Source organism: Diadema setosum, chromosome 13 (assembly GCF_964275005.1).
Source record: "Diadema setosum chromosome 13, eeDiaSeto1, whole genome shotgun sequence".
NCBI lineage: Eukaryota > Metazoa > Echinodermata > Echinoidea > Diadematoida > Diadematidae > Diadema > Diadema setosum.
The window spans coordinates 24779215-24793296 of NC_092697.1; the positions used below are offsets into that span (position 1 = coordinate 24779215).

General features: G+C 39.4%; 1 protein-coding gene across 1 annotated transcript in view; it reads right to left on the reverse strand.

Annotated features, from left to right (window-relative positions):
• LOC140236718 (beta-1,3-glucan-binding protein-like) overlaps positions 1–14082 on the reverse strand; it is a 33573-nt gene that overhangs the window by 10354 nt on the left and 9137 nt on the right. The window contains exons 3-4 of the mRNA XM_072316641.1: positions 13448–13573; positions 11437–11556 (exon numbers count right to left, since the gene is read on the reverse strand). Of these exons, the coding sequence (XP_072172742.1) occupies positions 11437–11556; positions 13448–13573 (246 nt within the window). The remainder of the gene's footprint in view (positions 1–11436; positions 11557–13447; positions 13574–14082) is intronic.

Sequence of the window (14082 nt, forward strand, 5' to 3'; positions counted from 1 at the left end):
CTGGTTATCAGAGTAATTTGCACTTCAGAATGAACAGTCAATAGGGTGTTTATGATGATAATGACCACCCTTTGAGATATAAAAGGTGATTTAACAAAACGTGTATGAATTGGCCCACTTTTATCTATGTTTGTATTACGATAAGATCTCTAAAACTGGCGAGTCATGATGAGTTGAGATCTGAGAGTTCGTAAAGCACGATATTTATTAAGTTGATTTTTGGTTAAAACAAGATATAAAAAGAAAAATGAGGGCGCGTGAGCCCCCCCCCCCCCCTTTAATTTTGCAAAGGCACCTCCCCTTTGCGGATCCTGGATGCATTCTCTCCATCAACATGTACATGAAGATGAAATTGTCCTGCTCTCGAAAGGACTGTGTAGGTATACGTAATGAAGCTGAGAGTGACCTTTGTCAGGACACGCCCACCGCTGACAATAAACTCGAACCAAAAACCTTGCGAGCGAGAGTCTGTGGTTTATCCACTGAGTCACAACGTCAAATGCAACCCTTATACATAATAACGATAGACGCTTATTCCGTACTGTCAAATCAGGGGCTGTTTTAAAAAAAGATTGAGCGTAGGTTGCAATCAATCGCAAATTGCGTTTCATAAGCTTTCCGATTGATCGCAAGTAACGCGCATCTACTGAGAGTTACGCTTGATTTTTCTTGAAATCAAGCGTAAGTGTCTTTATGAAACCGGACTTCAAAACCGGACTTCAAAATGTTCAAAATTGAACATACGCTAGATTCATCGAGTTACGATCAATAAGTCGAGCGTAATATCAATCACAACTCTTTATGAAACAAGCCCCAAATACCTGTAACATAAAAATTACAATTGCAGCTGATTGACATTTTGACCATCCATTATGCTGTGTTTGAGAAACTGCCTTGATAGAAAATCATGGGCACTTTACTCCAGTATGTATGCACATGAGAATTATCATAGCCATTACTCAAGCACTGAATAATCGGTGCTCGCTAAGGTCGCTTGCAAAATATGATATACAATGTAACTCTCTCTCCATGCATGAAAAAAAAAACACCTCTCCTCTCATGAAAAAAAAAATAAAAACACAAGAGATAAAGACAAACAATATCCTTTTCCATATATCTCATCCACGCCGGCGCTTATGTGAAAAGGGCATTAATTAATTAATTAATTAATTAATCAATTTAGTAATTAATGAATTGCATAATACAAGTAAATGGGGAAGCCAAGCAGGCATAACATAGGATGTATACAATACTACAAAACATCCAGATAACTAATTAAGAAAAATAATAGTAATGAAAATCTCCTCCTTATCAGATGAGGAGCCAGGAGAAAATAAAAAAATCAAACAAACCAACCAGATGAAAAATCAACACGTGCTGCAAAACATCATGGGGTATTAAATGGTGACGTCTCCTGGCCAACTACTACACAGAAAGAGCGATCGAATGATAATGCCCTGAACTTGTCTCTTCCGACCGCTGCCATCAGGATAAGTGCCACCCCCACCCCCTCCCCAAGTAAAAATCGAAAGTCGCCCTTTTCTGCTTTGTATTGTTTTGTGTGTATGTGTGTTAGGTGTATCTTACGTTTGTGACAGGAATATCTCCCAGAAATAATCTGATCCAGTGGCAGGTCATCACAGCTACATACGACAGAGAAACGCTACATTATACCGGGTACATCGTTAGGGGCAATCATTTCATAAAGGTTTTATCCCGTTTGAGAAGTCATGATGTTTTGATGGCATATTACTTGAAATGATTATGACTGCATAAAGTTGATTAAAATTGATCAGGTTTGTGCAGTTGGTTAAATTTTCCAAAGTAATCAATTTAACTGTTGGGGTTTTATATTGGATTTGGTTCTATCATACTAGGTCGAAGGCGTTGGTAATATTGTGGATTTTTGGTTTTGTCTGTTTGTTGTTGTTGTTCTGGTTGTTGTTGTTATTTTTGTTTTTGCTGTTTTTTGTTAGTTTGGTCTTTTCGGGCTTTTTCGGTCAAGACTCACACTTTTTTGTTAGCTTCATTACCGTGTCGACGTAAAAACATTGAGGTTAACGTGATCAAACAGTTTGAGATAAAAACAACAACAGCGAAATAGGATGCGTAGATACTCTACCACGATACGTCCACGTGACTCGTAGACACAGGGAGGTGGCCCTGGTACACACGTTCCCTGTCATGTGGACACGTTATTGCTCGGAGAACGAAGGAGCGCTTCGCTGCCACCAAGGAGCTGTGTTTGAAGCTCCTTGCTGCCACCGTGCTGCACACTCTATCAATTTCTTCCAACTTCCAGTCATGAATAATGACTTCAGAAGAATACGGCAACTGAATGGGTTTGTCTATTGGCCTTTCAATAGTGTATTGCAGCTCCTGTTGTGAAATATGCTTTAAAACTTGATCGATATGCCCTCATCACATTATACCGAATGAATGATTCTTATACCTCAACACGAGTACATGACTTCGTGTGCGAAGTGTTCTGTAGAGTGACAAATGCATCTAATCTACTTAATATGAATATCAAGATGAAAATTTACTTCAGCGTTAAACTGTATTAAAGGAAAGCTGTGACTAAGGACCGTAGGAACATACCGTTGAAAAATTTTGGTAAATTTGGACAAATTGAATATGTTAATTTTGACCAGGTGGATTTCATCACGTGTGTATATACGGGATGCCTTTTTAAGTGTTTGCTTTTTCGGATGGGGGGGGGGGCGTTCAACAGAGAATTGAAAATACGCCCCCTTTCTAATCTAGCTGGGTAATGATTTTTTTTTCCAAATCAAATAATGAAGGACAAAAAAGGCCTATTCGCTTGATTTGCGTCAATCATTCGTCTCTATCATGGTTATGAAATTAAGCAACAATACCCGCGTCGACAATAGAGATCCCATCACAACTGCCATGAATGGCGAGTGCATCAGCAAATATCTGATCACGTTCCAAGTGCACTGGAAGAGGAAGTTAATATAGTATATCTTGCAGGTGGGCAAGAGCCTTTATGTATTTTCATTCCATGGTTAGTGTACAAACTACGATTCAGGTATTCATTGTTCATTAGTAAGTGAGGGAAAAGACAAAGATTTAAGTACATCTATATACATCTAGAGACAATAGTATAACTATGAAGCTACAGTTCCAGGAGGGAGAAAAAAAGCACTGTGACTGTGGAATGATGTTTACACCTTTTTCTTCTGTTAAAATAAAGGGGGGCCAATAAGCGACATGGGAGTTATCAGGAAGTTTGTACCTGGTATTTCAGCGCCAATCTAAACTTATAAGCAATATTTCCATTTTGCCCACGATTTGACGAAAGTGTCCCTTTTTCCCAACAATATGACCCGAATGGTTATTTATTGGGAATGCTGCCAATTGATAATCACAACGCTCTTGAGAAGAGCGGTGCCAACACTACTCAGGCTACCCTGGAGATATATCGGATCAAAGGAATGGTGTCATTGCCACCACGGTTATACGGTCCTTTCTAGCAACATTGCTTACCATTCTTTTCCCTCACTGCCAGGACCAGGGCGGTGACGGCGACCGCCGCTACGGAGAGCATGAAGACGACCCCAAGTAGAGTCAGGTACATCGTGAAGCTGCTCTCCGACTTCTTCTCCGGCACCAAATTGCTCTCGGACATATTTACCGACTTCGACTTAGTGTCGTACGAACTCATCTTTGATTCTCTGTATTACTTCAGCGTTGTGTACAATAAATAACTATATCGAAGAGGAAATCGGTACACTTGCGTGGATCCGACAACAGTTTCAGGCGGAATTCTTGCTTCAACCTCTTTATATGATGTGGTGCAATATCAGTGTTCTTCTGTCTCTTCCAAAAGAACTAACAAGCCTCCTTGAAGTGTCCGACTCTATGATTCTTCCCTCGTTTCGATGGTGCAAGATGAGATTAGAATAGCTGACTGTTTGACAACTGGCGAGAAAACGATCAGCTTACATCTATATCTTTGAGACAATGTGTCGCTGTCATTCCTGTACCCATCCACGAGCATTACGACAGAAAAGGGGCGTGTCACAGCATACAAATAATGTGCCTACACACCTACCTTCACCCAGTGCACAGTAACGATTTGATGAGCAAACTGAAAGAGATAAAGACTGGTGTTGTTTCTAAATTAAGTATAATGGATCATATGGCCTCCTTTTAAACTCGGGTCAAGCAAACAGAAACAAAGGAATGTTTTTTTGGAAATATCAGATTCTGTGGAGATTGGACAACTTCTGAAGTCAAGAGAAGCGCGCTATTGATATCACATGTCATATTTTGACTATATCTGTTATCTGCGTTCTTGGTCTCTAGGATATATCGCCCCATCACAACCCTTCGTATATACATGAATGGTATTTCATGTGATGAGTCTTGCTACCTTCTGCTGACACACAGTTGTAGCGGTAGCACATCAAAGTTTGCCCTCATACGGTCTACTTTTGGGGGTCACCCACGTCCGGGTTTCGAAAGTGTAGAACCTCGTTTTTCCATGCGAGAATAACAGAAACATAAGCCACAAGGTCCTTGTTAACGGACTTGTCTCTGAAGAATATGAACAACATGAACACATAGAGACAGTGTAATCAAGAGGATTAAGCTAACTCTTTCATCATTACAATGAATACACCGCAGCTACTTTGCCATTCTTTCCATACCCTTCCTCATCCCCCTGGGTGGACTACTTTATACTAAACCTCGCCTAAGTCGAAGAAAATGTTAACTCTGATGGCTGTAGGCAGATAGATAGATGTTAATTCTATTGTGTAAGTGGAAGGATATTCTCCTTTCTCTTTGGATTAGATTAGGCCGAGTTTCACTGCCTTTGCATTATTTTGTAATCATACAAATTATATAACTACAAACATACCAAAAATCACTCAGTTGACGGAGCTCAAGACCGCTTTGTTTCAACCACATCGGAGTTCACGTGATTAGACAAGTTCACAATGTAAACAAAAGGCAAAAGAATGCGTGCGTGGCCATGATACACCTACGTGACTCGTTGTCAAATACACGTTTGCTACCATGTGTACGCGCGAATGTGCTCTTATAGATAGGTTACTGGATAGGTAAACTTGGATTTAGACCGAGCGCTACGAAACGCCTATACCCATCATTATCCCCATGAGGCATTGCCAAAAGGCTATGCTGTCCATGAACAGACCCGGTACATATCTTTTGATGTATTTTTATTCATTGACACATGAACATTTCGAACAATGATTGACCCTGACAAATAGAAAACTGCTGGAAACTTGCTCAACATTGCAATGAATAAGTGAATTTCAAGTATTTAACTGTGTTTAAGTGGAACTAATAGTGAAAAGAAGCGGTAATTATGAGGTTCCCAGGAAAATGTTATCATTGTAAATCGTAATACATTTTGTAATAAAATTGGCCAGTAGTGAAGGCATGCGTAGGACAGTATGAGAAAAAAAAAAGAGGGCAAAAGATTGTGGTCATCCCACGAGCTCCACTCCCACAAGTCGAGCTCATGAGCTCATACGGCCCACGAGTTAGACGTGGAAAGAGAAAAACGGTCCATGAGTCATACAACCCACGAGTCATGTAGCCCACGATAGACATCAAAGTTAAACAGGCCCACTAGCTAAAATAGGCGTTTTCACATCAGCCCGATGTCTCCAAATAGCGCGCTATTTTCTGACTTGGGAAATTTTCCCGATAGCAAAATAGCGCGCTATTTGATGATGTGAACACAAATTACCGCGCTAATTATATCGCTCTGATCGAGAAAATTTCTCGACTCCAATTCGGGAAATTTCTGAAATAGCGGGATAGTAGCGCGCTATTTGATAATGTGAAAACGACTCGAGAAATTAGCGCGATGAATCCATTATGCCTAGCGTGTGTGACCCGATCGATCGAGGCAAACTGCACGTTACAAGTCATGAGGAATTTTCGAGAGGACACACACATTACTGATGCTGTTTGCACATACTCAGCTGTCGAATTAGCTATTTTAACATTTTTAACTATTCGGGCTGCCCCCTCTTCGGGCTGATGTGAATAAGAAATGAAATAGCGCTCTAATTCGCAATCGCGGAAAATATTTCGAGCTTGGATTTTTATCGGGCTGATGTGAAAACGCCTAAAAAGTAAAACAGGTCCACGAGCTAGCCACTAGGCAAAATTAAAGGTCCACGTGCTCGACACTACGTACATAAAGCCTCGTAGTGTAATGTCGACCTCGTGGACCTTTTTGTCTAGTGTCTAGCTAGTGGGCTGTAATATGACTCGTGAGCTGAATAAATCTTGGGCTCTATGACTCATAGGCAGTATGACTCGTGGGTGTCGAACTCGTGACGTGCACTCAAAGGATTGGAGTGATGTTTCAGCCAGTTTCTAGAAGAGGTATAGGGATATGAACTAAACGGAACAACCTCGGTATCACGAGACTTAAATCAAAGGTTTAGATTCTATTCTTACCCGATGTATGCATTGCTCGATATTGAACACACGATTTCCATTTTCCTGACTTGTACAAACGGCTACCTGGGGAAAGCTTCGTAATGGTCGTGATAGAAGTCCCTTCTCTCCCCCCCCCCCTCCCCCACACACACACATTGTTTGGTACGCTTAGATGCGCTCATTCCCTCCATTTCAACACCTTATCTCAGAACTGCCAGAATTACTGAGCCCCCACCCACCTCATTTGCGTGCTTTCCACAAGCTTTTGATGCCTTTGAGCAGAGAGGTGAGACTCACCTCCCTGCCAAGAGACCCCCTCATAATCTTTATCAATAACTATTATTCAATGCATCTTCTTTGAGCTCTCATTACAAATCCCTATCTCAATGCAAAATTTTCAAACTGAAATAATCCTGAATGAGAAACAAGCTTTCAAAACTAGCAGGAATATTAAGAATTCGATCACGAGATTAGAATTAAGTAGACTTTTCTATGATTTTTTTTTCAAGATATTTTATATAATCCCCTTCTCAGATTTCTCAAGATTCAAAAAAAAAGATAGATTAAAAACTCCCACTTTCTTAAAGATATCTGGCTTTGTTTTGTTTTGTTTTGTTTTGTTTTGTTTTTTGCTTTTTCTGTGTGTGTGTGTGTGTGTGTGTGTGTGTGTGTGTGTGTGTGTGTGTGTATTCTAGTTAAATCCCGGGCCGGATTTCGTCTAGCTAAAAGTACCCCTTCACATGATATTTAGGGAATTTGCACGCGGTCCCTATGACCCAAGAGTGGGATGGGGTCCTTTCTTTTACTATTCGATGTCTATTTCCAAGAATGAAATACCCCATAATATACCCTACTTAGGATTGTCTCAACTTTTCTAGAAGCGTTACTCACTATCCTCTTCCCTCAGAGCCATGACCAAAGCGATGACGGCCACGGCTGTGACAGCGAGCATGAGGATGATACCAAGAAGTACCAAGTACATCGTCGGGCTGCTCTTCGATTTCACCTCTGGCACCAGATCGCTCTCCGATATCCCCATCGATTTCGACTTCGAGTCGTACCCGTTCATTTTTTTTTTTCTTATCTCAGTCAGCGGGGTTTACGATGAAAGTGAACTTGGCGACACAATTTGCAAGCAGCGTCGTGGAAATCTTGCTCGACGTTTTTATGTGATGCGATCAGCAGTGCTTTCATTTCAGAAGAAAACTGACGAGTGTCATTGAAACGCCCTACTAAAAAAAGCCCTCGTCTCAAGTAGATGGTGTGTGGTGATTATATATTGGAGTGTCTTACTGTTTGACAGGCAAGGGAGAAACAGAATTTCACTTGTCAAAAAAAAGAACTCCTTACGATTCAGCGCAGTCATTCCACTACACATTGTTGAGTGTTACGACAACAAAGGGGCGTGTCGTAACATCTTTAACTACCACACCCACCACATCCCCCAAACACACAAGTTGTAATGCAAATTTGGCATGATAATATTGTAATGTTTATCAAGAAAGCACAATAGACATGATAGCCTCCTTTTGCACAGTCAACAATACAGACCTGTTCGGTTTGGGTTTTGTTCTAGGTTAGTTTTTTTTTTTTTTTTTTTGTGTGTGTGTGTGTGTGTGTGTGTGTGTGTGTGTTAATATTTGATGCTACTATACGTTTACATCAGGTAATGATGACAGAAGCACATGGCAATATTCCAAAGAAACGTGATATAAGAGAAGTGCCCATAAGTATTTCCTCTTTCCCGCACAGTTAAAGAAAATCCAAAATATCGATTAAAAAACCCCTTATCTAACATGATCGATCCGTAATTGTGGCATTCGATGTAATGCCTCATTAAAACGCTCAACTCTTACATGCAACATCCTTCTTCTTAAGTGCCGTCTTCAGTCCGAAGGTTGGCGACTATGGACCTCCACTCTGTTCTGTTCATGGCCGCTTTACCACATGCGTCCACACTCTTTCCTGTCCACTCCTTTATGTTGTCACACCACACACTGCGCTGGCGTCCTCTGCATCTCCTGCCTTGTATTATCCCTTCCAGTACACTTTTCTGGATTTTCTGATGTCTTTTAACATGGCAAAATTTTTGAGTTTTCTTGATTTAATGTCTTTCATCAAAGTTTTTGTGACATTAAGATGATCTAGAACATACTGATTTGTTTTCCTGTCTGACCATGATATGCGGCCCAGGCGTCTGAATACCAACATCTTGAATGCAGCCAGCCTTTTCATATAATTCAAGTACAATGTCCGTGTTCCACAACAGTAAAGGAGAGTTGAATGCACGTAACATTTTACTAGTCTGAGCTTGGTTGCAGTAGATATCTTCCTTGATGTTAACACTTTACTCATTTGGATAACATCCTAGTGAGGTTGATAAAATTATCCATAAACAAAAGGTGCAGGGGATTTTTCCTTCCTTTTAGAATTTTATAACTTACTTTAATAATCAAACTGGTATCCGCATGAGAGGGGGAATAATATACTTGTAAATATCGGGGGGAAGAGTGCTGGAGACGATGGAGAGAGAAGAAAAGACTTTCGTCTTACATAGCTTACGTCGCACGGTTGGGTCTGTGGGCAATGCTGGGTAAGGAGAAGGGGATAATTTGTAAGCGTAAACCTTGACTTAATGATGGGATTTGTAAGTTTTTCAGACTTACATGTATTTTTGTTTGTTTGTTTGTTTGCTTGTTTAAGGAGTAAAAATTATCTGAGCAGCAACCTATACCCTGTTCCGCTGTCCGTGCATATTTACCCCTGTATTCTCTTTGATGTTAACCCTGTAAGTTTTTATATTATCTAGTGCAGATCATTGGGAAAAAAACGGAAAAAAATCATTGTTGTTAGCCGCGGTTATCAGAATGTTTGTGAGTGAATGTGTAAAACAGTTTTATAGGTCTAGAAGTTCTTTGTGCCTATTGTGTAGACAAGGGCAGGCATAAGGAGGGGTACAGATGTGATAAAATATCAAATTTGGTGTGCCAGGAGCAATTCTTAAGATGGCCTGCCGCTTACCCGAGTCAATTATTTACTGCATTTCTCACAATTTATATCTAACTTAAGATAAGATACAATTTCCTATGAGAAAAGGTCCAGCTGTTCTTAGATGGTACCTCCGCGTGGAGCGCTAAGTGATGGAAGATAGATATCAGATGGTCCTTCCTTGAGTCTGTGCTAACAAAGGGTGGTCTAAGTCCACAGCGACGATCCATGAATCGGGTTGAACTAACGTTTGAATACACGCCAGAGTCCACTGTGTTTCAACATGCTGTTATGAAAGAGTTTCATAATGTACGAATTTTTGTTTTGTAACGGTTCAAAGGACGAATTTGGACAGAGAAGTATCGCAGTGAACTCTTTCAACTTGGACTGTGCCAATAATAAGGAACTCATCCTAATCAACATTAAATGAGCCCTCTCTGAGTGGTGTGGAGAGGGATTGGCTAATTTGCTGTAACGTCCCAAGAGAACGATGAACTCGATAAGTGTATATATACATATCGTAATGACGTTTGCTTTGCTGGAACTGAGTTGAAGTTCCTCTTTGTCCCCACTTTGAATGCAAAATAAAAACCAGCCAGGGCGCTACCTCACAAACTTTTCCAGTGTTTTGATTGGATGATATTGAATACACACCTCTCTGTAAGCAAAACACCCCAAACGAATATGTCGTTCAAAATTCAAAAGGTGACCAAAAATGACCAAAAGACTATGATGTCACTACGAGGTCGACATCAGTGCATTCTCTGTACCATCCTTCGTACCATCGGCTAGGTATTTAGATCAAATGAATGAAACTGCCTGTTTTCATTTCCTATAAAGCATCTGCATCTTTTTTTTCTTGGACAGCTATCCAGACATCCATTCAAGACATATTTGGAGTCTCAAAAACTATCGAAATTTTTCTTTTTCTCATCTTATCTGTCCCTCTCTTTCTCTCTCTCTCTTATCTGCCTGTCTTTCTCTATTTATCTATCTATTTATCCGTCTAGCTATTTATCTATCTAGTTGTCTATCTATCTATCTATCTATCTATCCATCTATCCATCTATCTATCAGTCCCCAGCCTAGAATGTTCTTCCAAAGTATGTGGTTTGTGGGTATGTGTGTGTCCTCTGAGAAAGGAAATGTTTGTGTTACTATTATCTTTATCTTAAAGTTCCGAACGTAGATGATACCATGCCAGGATTATCCTTCGCATTTATTTCGCTTTTGTCTTAATTGGAGCATGCTTGTCAATACGGCAAGCGGATTGATCTTCGAGACCCTGTTTTGCCTCAGCCCCCCCCCCCCCCACCCCTCAGGATATAAGGTTTGTGCCACAATTCAATAGGGCCTACAATTTAACTGCAATACATCCTCAAGTGTCTTTTTGCTCTTGCGTAGGCCTATATCAATTCATATGTTGTCCGATGAAGTATTTGTGTCTGTAAATACTTGTTAATTACGATATGAATGAAGGTAGTGGAGTAAAATCTGGGGCCTGTTTCAAAGAGGTTGAGCGTAAAGTTTAAACTTACGCTCAATTCATTGCGATTGATCGCAACTTGCAATCATTGCGTTTCATATACAGCTTTGAGATTGATTGCAAGTTACGCTTGTTTATTTTTCTTGAAATCACGCGTAAGTCTCTTTATGAAACAGACTTACGTTCAAGATTAAACTTACGCTCGATTCACTGAGCTACGTTCAATAAAGCGAGCGTAAGATCGATAGTAGCTCTTTATGAAACAGACCCCTGAAAGTATACTTAGTCACTGTAGCATTATAACAAAACTGCAACTTTACCGTATCCAGCTCTCCAACAATCTTGTCTCTCCCGCCTCGCTCAGAAAGAAAGAAAAAATAAACATCGAAAAAAAACAACTAGAAAACAAAAAAAAAAACAACAACTAGAAAACCGTTTTTAAATGAGTGAAAGGATACAGAGAAGAGAGACGGAGAGAGAAAGAGACAATCACAGATCACAGATTAACCTACTTCCTCCACCTCCATTGGATGGGGTGGATCCGCTTCCCGGGCTTTGGGTGCTCGAAACGGGCTGGTTGGTCACAGGTGCGTCGGTTGGTGCAGTTGTAGTGGCAGGCGCAGAAGTGGGCTCTAGGGAAAAAAAAATGCATATATATATATATATATATATATATATATATATATATATATTATTAAATATATATACATGTAAAAAGAAAAAAATATATATATACATATATCATATATATACATACATAACACAAAACAAAACAAGGATAATGTCCTCATTTATTAAATGGTACAACTTGAGAGAAGTCTTTGTTTATCACATTAAATTAGAACGGCAATTCCTAAGAAAGTTTAACAGATAGGGTGTCTGTTCCATGTTCTAACCCGCAAAAGGTAGAGGTGAAAAGGGGATATTATTATTTTTTCACGTTGAAGCTGAATGAGCTATGATTTACTGGTAACTTTATCAAATGGCACAACTTGAGAGAAGTCTTGGTTTATCACATTGGTTAAGTGTTAAATTAGAACGGCAATTCCCAAGACGAGTTTAACAGATATTGTGTCTATTCCATGTTCCAACCCGCAAAAGGTAGATGTGAGAGAGGGATTTATTTTTCACGTTGAAGCTGAATGAAATATGATTTAACTTTGCAGTCATTGTTTATTGATACAATCTTACAAATGGCACCATGCCTTTGTGACAGAACACTTAAACATTCATCAGTGTGTATACACGAATTATTCTGAGGCATTTTTCCTCTAAATGTTCATTCTACAGACCGAGAAAAAGAAATAAACGGGTTTGCAAGTTGTGATTCAGATTTCAGATCAAGAAAGATGTAAGGAGCCCGACTTTGCTTAAACAGTTTCCAATCTTTTGACTTTATTTCCCTTATGTAAGATGCCGCTCAAGGTTAAATTTGACTTTATAAGCACAATCAAATCCAACGGACAGCATGTACATAAATGATCTTAGATATCGAGTATCAAATAAGAAAAGTCGCGAAATTCTAAGACTAGATATTCACATTTTTTTCCTTGAATATTGATATCGATTTCAACCCGTTTACAGATTAGATCCGGAATGGATGCCATCATCTCACAGCATGATTACATTTTCAACTATTTAGTAACTACAATTCTCCACCTTAAATCCCATGAATTGTTTAATTATCAAAACGCATTTTGCTGATGTGAAGAATGTGACCTCTTCTTTTTTTATTCGATAAGAATGAAAGTAGATTTGAAGACAAATTAACTCTTTCAGGGCGATGGGACATCATTCTGTGAGGCAACGGATATTACCTCGTCAATCCAATAGGATAATTAGGTGAACATTTTGTCTTTCATGTGATATGTCTGATTTGTAATATCGAAACTAACTTTACGTAAAGTGACATTTCTTCTCACGTGTTTCAAAAATAACTGTGTCAGTCAGGTAAATTCTTCTTCAACAAACTTATAGACGGACACATAAACAAGAAGAAGTTTAAAGCTATCATTTTCAACTGAAATAACGTTTTCACTATTTTTATCCTAGTGGATTTCTTTTCTTTTCAATGACTTAACGTCCATCAAATCAAACACATAAATTAACAAAATGCTCCCACTTAGTAAACACCATATCGATAAAAAGTAAATACAACAAGCAAGCAAGCTAGACTATTATGTACCATAAACCAGTTTTCTACTGTTTTCAAATTGCATAGACGCCTGGACACGGCTCTTCTTTCATGTATAGTCACTGAAAGATGTTTTCTTTTGCCAACACAAGCTGGAGTACGCCTTCACCGCAAACTTTAGGAACCTTATAGAGATTACCATGAATACATCTTGTCAAGGAGATACTGCATTGCATTATTTGAATACAATAGCTCATAAGTCTATAGACTTGTCGAGTGCATATGAGAATGCATATGAAAAAAAGTCCTAAAAGAGTTGAGAGCAAATACTGAAGTACAGAATCATAAAGGGCACGGGTGTGTTTTTATCGCCCTGAAAACATGCGTACCTGGTACAGCCCAGGACTGCTCCAAGAGTTGGTATCCAACTCCGTTGTAGACCACATACACCCAGTAGTACACTGTGTCACCAATCTGCGGGTTTATATCGGTTTTCTCGTGGACCCAGTAGTTTCCTTTTTAAAAAAAAAGGAACAAAAAACACAGCAAAAGAAAACAGACAAAATTTTCAGTCAAACAGGTGGATTATTCCGTCAAAGAAGACCGAGGAGTAACATCTGAAATAACTTTGTTTTCCATTATTCAGCGGGTTCCATTACATGCTGTTATGTCGTTCAAGACAACAAAACTTCTACCAGTTTAGCATCTTCTCTGATCAGTCCATAGACAAACAAACGAAAAGCAAAAAACAAACAAACAAACAAATGGTTTATTACCCTTGTGATCACCGGTATACCAAACAGACAAAAAGAGCCAGGCTAGTTTAGCTTACAAAGAGGGCAGTATAAGTTCATTATCATGATTATCACCATGGGTAAACCAACTGTGTAATTATATTAAAAACACAATGTGTCTTTACGTTCTCGTTTCCGGATCTTGAGTGCAGGGAAGCTGACACACTTTTTGCAATTTCCTCAACACACCCATATTGTGTTGTTGTTGTTGTTGCTCGTAACCATAATTA